At 34.8% G+C, this 8,053-nt stretch overlaps 1 protein-coding gene across 1 annotated transcript; it reads right to left on the reverse strand.

The window, feature by feature from the left end:
• Positions 1–3,626: 3,626 nt before the first annotated feature.
• Positions 3,627–7,643, reverse strand: LOC131661636 (transmembrane 9 superfamily member 12-like). The gene is made up of 2 exons (XM_058931241.1): positions 7,464–7,643; positions 3,627–6,072 (listed from the first exon to the last, which is right to left on the reverse strand). The coding sequence occupies exon 2, from the start codon at positions 5,996–5,998 to the stop codon at positions 4,019–4,021; it is 1,980 nt and encodes a 659-aa protein (XP_058787224.1). The 5' UTR covers positions 5,999–6,072; positions 7,464–7,643; the 3' UTR covers positions 3,627–4,018.
• Positions 7,644–8,053: the final 410 nt, after the last annotated feature.

The following is an 8,053-nucleotide window of genomic DNA, read 5'->3' on the forward strand; positions in this document are numbered from 1 at the left end:
ATATGCACTTTAATGCATCCTAAGAATGCACTACTTAATTATAAATGAATCTTATTCATTTAATTAATTTATCATTTAGTTGTCCTTATGTGAGTTATTCTATAAGTTCTTGTAACATTATTAATACTATCAAATCACTCATTTAATATTATAAACAAATAGTCGTGTGTAGAAACACATCACTACTACTCAAATGACGATAATGTCATGTGATTGAACATTATTTTTTATGATAATGATAACGTGTATAATTACTCTTTTTCTCTTGTATCTATACTAAACACAATGCATAGTTTGTGTCACCTTTTTATAGTTTAATATTATATTTTTAAATATTTGATATAGTAAATAACAATAAATAAGCTCAATATTTCATATTGACTTATTTCACAATTTTCATGGATTTTAACGTCATACTCGATCAAAGGGGTTGTAGATATTACTCATGCATACGTAGGAGAAAATCTCATTTGGGTCATTTATGTTCTTTCACATGACTCGGTGAATATCTAATCAATTGACTTTATAATTATCTTGTTACATACAATGTTTGACGCTAATACTAAACTGGTCAACTCCTCGAGTATGTACTATAGTAATTTCAAGTCAAGGGGGTGACGTACATAGTTATCACTATGAGAATAACTTATGACACTTACATAATATAATATGTAGTATTCTTATGATAAGTCAATCTAGTGTAAATATTAGTCTTAATATTTATATATATATATATATATATATATATATATATATATATATATATATATATATATATATATATATATATATATATATATATATATATATATATATATATATATATATATATATATATATATATATATATATATATATATATATATATATATATATATATATATATATATATATATATATGTAAAGACTTGATATCTCATATTGACGACATGTGAGATATGATCATCATTTTGCTCGCATAATAGTCTATATACATTATTATTGTTTTATTTGACAGTAAAACTTGACTACAAATACTTGTAAAATGATATTTTTCTATTTAATGGGATATCACAGTTAAATCACACTTAAAATTTTATTAAATAGATTAACTATTTTAAAGACTTTATTAATTTAAAAAATATTTTACTATAAACAATAAAAATGATATAAATTTTAAGTTCAATCATAAAATCACTGACCTTTAATACTTATACCAACATGTATCGGTATATTCGTAAAAGTGCCCTAAGAGGCAACAATGAGATCTCTAGTCGCCCGTTTATCGATTCAACTGCCCTTATATTAATTTTAAAAAATATAATAAAAGTTCTTATTATAAATAATAAAAATGATATAAATTTCAAGTTCAATAAAATCACTTACCTTTAATGCTTATACCAACATATATCGGTATATTCATAAAACGTTCATAAGAGGTGACACTAAGATCTCTAGTCGCCCGTTTATCTACTCAACCGCCCCTTTATTAAATGTACCGCCCCATGCAAACCATGAAATGTTTGTATAAGCATTTTAGAATGGACTTAGGACGAGATATTTCAACAAATCTCTTTCCAAAAGGCCAGTGGCGTCTTTGGTTGAGGTACTGATGTGAGCAGAATGTTACATCAAGCCGAGGAGAGCAATGCTCAAAAGAATGTCGGATGCAAAAGAACACACTTCTAACACACACACAACTCGTGAAAGAACCAATACATGGAACACTTCAATCCCCTGAATACCCAACATGAGAAAATATGGAGAGAGGTTTTACATATGCATAATATCTCTCAAACGTCAGCTCCTAAGACAGATATTATGGGTCCTGATCCTCACAATTGGTGTAAGTTTCATAAGGTTAAGGGACATCAAACGGAGGACTCTTACCAAATCAAAAAAGAGATATAGCATCTCACCCAAGAAGGTCATCTGAATAAATACGACAAGGGCAGCTCCCCTAGAGAACCAGGAGAATTCAATTCTCAGTGGAGAGATTCCTCTGACAGTCTAGGATCCAAAAAAGGGGAAGGAGACAACTAAAGGAAGTGAGAACATATTAGTTTGTCATATCCTCAACACCATCGCGGGAGAATTCGCTAGGGGCGGAGAGACCAGTTCCGAAAGTAATATGCTTGTCAGATCCTAATCATTGATGGCTTTCCCATTGACTGTGAGGCAGCCAAATCAGAAGCCTCAAAGGTCAAGATTAACTTTTTTGGGAAGGATGTCGCCGACATTCATTCACACAACGATGATCCCATGGTTATCAACGTTAGATGTGACGCTTTGGAAATAAAAAAAAGTCTTGATTGATAAAGGGAGCTCTGCGAACATCCTCTAGTTTGATGCATTTGAGAGGCTTCACTTGAATTTGGAGGACCTAAAATCCTTCCAGGGATCGTTGGTGGGTTTTTCAAGCAAACTGATACAGCTAAAGGGTTGCATAATGTTGAAGTCCACGTTTAGAAGAGAAGAAAATGTCATTCATGTCAAGGTCAAATATATAGTCATTGATATGCCATCATCATATAACATGATCATAGGATAGCCTATCTTTAACTAGCTAGGAGTCGCCCTATCTGCCTTATATTTATACATGAAATACCTGCTTCTAATAGGGAGTCAGTGTTATCTAGGGAAACCAAAAGATTGACAAAAAAATGTTATGTAAAAAGCTTGAGGTCAAAGAAGGTTAGCAATATAGGTGTGAACACCTTGGACATAAAGGCAAAGGTAAAGCCACACAAAAAAAGCTCCCAATAATGAGAATGTGAAGACTCTAGAAGAATATCTTCTTTCACGAGATGATTGTTAAGACGATGAGTTTCATTTAGTTGATTGCCTCCATTTAATTTTTCATTAATAAAAGATATTCAATATAATTTTTGTGTGATAATTTCTTGTCAGTGCAAACGACATAAAAATAATTATTAAAATTTTTCCCACAAATGTAAAGTTATGCCAGAATTTAAACATGTGTTGGAGTCCAACCTATAATACTGAAATTTGTCAGTTGCATTATGACTTCTACACTGTCAATGCTTAATTCAAATAGTTGGTTATGTGTCGTGCATATGAAGTATATTTTTTGTTCAAGTTTTTTTATTTTAAAAAAACATGTAGAAGAATATTTCTGTAATACAGGTATAAAAAATTATATCAATAATCAATTTTCCTATTATATTCTACACAAAAATGTATATTAACTATATTAATCATTTGTTTCACATTATTCTCATTAATTGTATTAGGAGAACGGTACATACCCTACCCTGTGTAATATCTTGTCTTCTCATAGCCTAAATTTAGTTGAAATCAAAGACAATTAGCAAGAAGCATTATAGTTCTAGTGTGATTAAAAAATATGTTCAAAATTAATAACCCAAATAATGGGAAAGGAGAAGAACATAAGGTTATGGCAACCCACCTATAAGAATGGACACCAACAACGAAAACACGTTCTTGCAAAAGAATCAGAATAATATCAAATATCACAAAAAGCCAAATTGCTACCACCCAGTACAATACAAAGCCAAAATTGTTGCTTGTGGACAGAAAGGATAAATAAATAATTAAAATCCTCATAAGTATAACACTTATTCTTCTTCCCTATCCTTGAACGCATTGAAGATACAATAAAAATATAAACACCCACAAACATCATGAACATCACATTGAAATCTGAGCAATCCATCTAACATTTTTCTATATATTGAAACGAGATGTAAAACAGATTGAACAATTACTACAACATCCTAAAGAAACTTAGTTTTAACTAGAGTACTTGAAACATAATGAGCTCAAACACTAGTTGAAAGTACTTGAATGACTACTACTTTGGGAGACAGATACATGAGGAACAAACTGCAGATCACATAGCAGTATAAGATCAATCGATTACTATTTAAGGCAATCTATGAAGCATTGGTTGCCCCACTCTATTCGGCGGTGCAATCACGCTACCAAAAGAACTTAGTAGAAGTTTTATCAATTGATTGGTCTTTTACTTGGGTGATGAGAAATAACAGGAAGAACCTCAATCAATCTTCACTGATGAGAACAAGTAGTGCACAAAGTAGAATGACATAAGGAAGCCAATGGTGCCGGTCGACAACATGATTGCAATTGCCATGAGTAGTGAATAACCTAGGTAAAGGGTAGCTGAGACAGGTCCACTTAAGCTCTGCAGGTCAAAAACCAAGTAGTTAATGGAGTACAAGAAGACATAAAGAGCAACAGAACCTGAAGCATAGAAAGCCTTCCACCACCACCGCCAATCTTCCACACACAGATGCATATATGTGAGGACCACCGACACTTCAGCACAAACAACAATCAGCAATAGAAGAACAACCAAGAGGAATCCAAACACGTAATAGAATCTCCCAAGCCAGATACTGGAAAGGATAAAGAAGAGCTCGATGAAGAGGGTTCCAAATGGAAGAGTTCCAGCACCAAGAACAAGAAGCCATGATGGATATTTCCGTGCAGGAATTTCCCTTGGAATCTGATTGGTTCGTACAGGAAACTCAATTGGCTCTCCTTTTGTCCCCATAAACCCTCCAATAAGGGTCAGAGGTACTGAAATACAGAACCAGAGGAAGAAGAGCTCAAAATACAAGGAAATGGGTATAGCACCAGTACTGTTGCTGTTCCATAGAATAAAATTGAGCACTGTAAGGATAATGAAAGCAATGCCAGGAAAAAAACATGCAGCAGACCAAGATATTGATCTCCATCCTTCTGGTGTTCCCTTAATGGTCCTCCAAAGACGTACGCTGACATAACCAGCAGCAATTCCCAGGATAAGATATAAAATGATCATCCCTGTTAGTAGCATTCCTCGGGATGCTGGAGACATGAAACCAAGTGCTGCAAAAACAATAGTGACAGCAGCCATTCCAAGGATCTGAACCCCGTCTCCAACCATCACACAGAGAAGCTTTGAGCAATCAGGCTCCCTAAATACATCACCCACAACAAGTTTCCACCCAGAAAGCTCCTCGTTCATCTGTGCTTGTGCCTCTTTGTCCAATTCCTCATACCTTGTCAAATCCCTTCTGACAGTTCTTAAGAAAATGACAAAAACAATACCAGCTAGGAAAAAAATAACCATCAGGGAATTTAGGATCGAAAACCAATGAACTCGGGAACCCTCCATCTTCAAATAAGCATCCCAACGTGATGGCCATCTTATATCACTTTTCACAAATTCAACCTCGTATGTGAATGATATCCTTTCTTGCTCTTTTATTGTCTGATACTTGTCAAGCTCATTTGGGCAGCTTACGGCAGAGATGTTGTCATACATTTTGTGCTTTGTCATGGCTTCAGGGTCATATTTAATACTACAAGGGACAACATGAAAACCAACTATTTCATACCCAGATGCCTTCTTCTTGTCGGATTCAGAAATAATGCCCAAACCTTCTTCCCCAGTCCCAATAATTTCAACCCCTCTTCCTTCATATTCATGAACCAATACAGTGAATTTCAGGTGGTTAATGATGTAATCTGCACTTCCATCGGTTGGAGTGTACCCAACAGGGAACCCGGTCCACTGGATTTTAACCCCATTTTGGCTAGTATACCTCATAACTGGTAAGTTGTCAAGGATCATATTCACTTGATACAAATTACGAGTTCGTTGTTTAAGTAGCTTTACTTCATGTTCATTCAACGGCGATGTTGTACAGAGGTATATAGTCTCATTTACATTCATTCGAAATCGGTATGGTGAATTATCAATCTGATCTCCCATAAGAAGTTCTCCAAGATTCTCAGCACTTTTCTTTACCCCGCCAGGGGGCTGGCAGTATGGGAGGCTGTAGTATGAGAAGGGAAGCTCGGTTTCAATTGAAGTCAATGAGTTGACTTTGGCATTTATATATTCTCCATTGGAATAAGTATGCATGTAGCTTCCAGGAAGATAAAAACCATTGCTAACCTGAGCAAAGACAATGAAAGAAAATAAAACCCAGTAGATGAAGGGTTTTCTTCGAGTTGGTAACTCCATTTCCTTGAACGTAGGACAACAGCAGAAGTGGAAGTTTTCGTGAATCTAGGTTTACTCCAACAGTGATATCAGATCTACATAAGAGCAAAAATCACAACATCAGAGGCCATAGCAGTTTTTAAACAATAAAAAGAAAATAAGTAAATAATCAACTTAGCCCTTGAAATATATACTGCCCATATTAGTCCTCAAATTTCCTTATTGTATATTATTCCAGTCAAATTAGTCTTCACATTGGGCATTATATTATCGACATTTAGCATGTTCCATGTTATTAAGGGACCAATATAAACTAATATGAACAATGTTGCGAATTAACATGAACGGCAGTGCATTCAATACCAAATCTCCACAAGAGTAAAATACAACATTAAAAGCCAAAGCTAATTTTTATTAAAAATAAGCATATAAACGGATCTTTGATCGAACGGTTGGCTCACTAGTTAAATTGCATGACTCGGTATATAGTATTAGATAATTATATATAGATAATATATGATACTACTATATTCTAGAAATTAAAGTGTAGTATAGTGGCTGCGTATCCAAGCCCACAAACATAACTGTAAAAGATTTTTGTTGTCTTTAACATACAAGATCCACCGCGCACAACAAACATACAACCCCTGCTATTTTTTAACAAGTGTCTTTCTCCGTCTCTTTTTTCCTTTACCATCTCCTTCCCACGATGTACTTTCTCCTCCTCCTCAATATGAGTACGACTAGTCTGCCGTGCATTATATTTTTTTACTACGGCAGAGCTTAGGTGCAAAGAGCATTGCAAGATGATACCACAATGAATGTTTTTTTTTTTTACTCTGCAAGATCTTATAGGACGGTTCTAACTGGTTTGACGACTTAACCACAGGGTTGATAACGATGACTTAATCATAGATCAAACGAAACGGATAATCCAAACACATGACAGACTGAGACCGGATATCCAACCAGGTCTCTATTCACGGTCAAACAGGTTCAAACAACTAGCCCAGTTTTAATGACAGTGTACACAGCATCATTTTACTTCCTAAACAATTGAATGTAAACTTAAAGCCAAATGTCATAAACTTAAATACACTTTCATTCAAAAACCAATCCTAAAGACATTGCAGTTTTAGGGATTAATTTAACTAATTGCATAAAAAAACAAAAACCCCAAAGTACAAAATCCAAGATTTCAAATCAGATCCGTTTGTCCTAATGCACAAGTGAAATAAGAACAAAACAGATCAACTCGAAGAAAAGAAAAAACGGATCCTCAGTAAACTAAATTGGGGTACCCTACTCACATCGAATAATAGCATAATCAGCACCACAAATGGTAACCACGAAAAAACCGAAGGAAAAACTACCCAGTATAAATAATACCCAGAGTAACAAATCAATGAAAAAGAAAGCATGAGATCAAGGCACGGCGTCATTTCACCCCTAAAAGAGTTACATGAGTAATTTGAGAGAGACTCACCGTGGGTTTTTCGCGGAAGGGAAGGAAGTGAGAGATAGATCGATCCAAACTCAAGTGAATGATGCAAATGATGAGGATTTTGTAGTTTTGGGTGCGAGAAAGCAAGAAAGGAACCAAGAGAGGAAGATCGAGAATCTGAAATGCGTTGGTCTGAATGAGCGCATTCATCCAATGGCTTTGGATTGATTTTTTTTTTTTTGGTGTTGTAAAGACTGGGTTTCGTTGGGTTGGGTTGGGTTGATACGCTACGGGTCAGGCCCACCTTTATGAAATTGCTTAATGCATCCTACGGATTGCTACGACACCCTCGTGAAAACTAAAAAATATTTTTTGATTTTAGAGATGTGTTTTCGGACGCATCAAAGACACATTTGTTCTTGAATCAAGTCTTAAGGCTAGATAAAAAAATTACAGAGATGCATCTCTATGTAACTTATAGAGACGCGTCTCCGAACCTATTTGATCAAAAGGGTGTTAGACTTTTTCTCCTTCCTCACTTCTCAAAATACAATCTCAAACTCTCAAACTCTCAACCTCTCAACTCACATTCTCTCAAAATCATCAAACTCACTTCAAATCTTCTTCCATCA

The sequence above is a fragment of the Vicia villosa genome, linkage group LG3 (genome assembly GCF_029867415.1).
Source record: "Vicia villosa cultivar HV-30 ecotype Madison, WI linkage group LG3, Vvil1.0, whole genome shotgun sequence".
In the NCBI taxonomy this organism is placed as follows: domain Eukaryota; kingdom Viridiplantae; phylum Streptophyta; class Magnoliopsida; order Fabales; family Fabaceae; genus Vicia; species Vicia villosa.

Bases quoted from the DNA above. Each gene is read 5' to 3' on its own strand.
- LOC131661636 (XM_058931241.1), bottom strand. From the start codon at position 5,998: ATGGAGTTACCAACTCGAAGAAAACCCTTCATCTACTGGGTTTTATTT.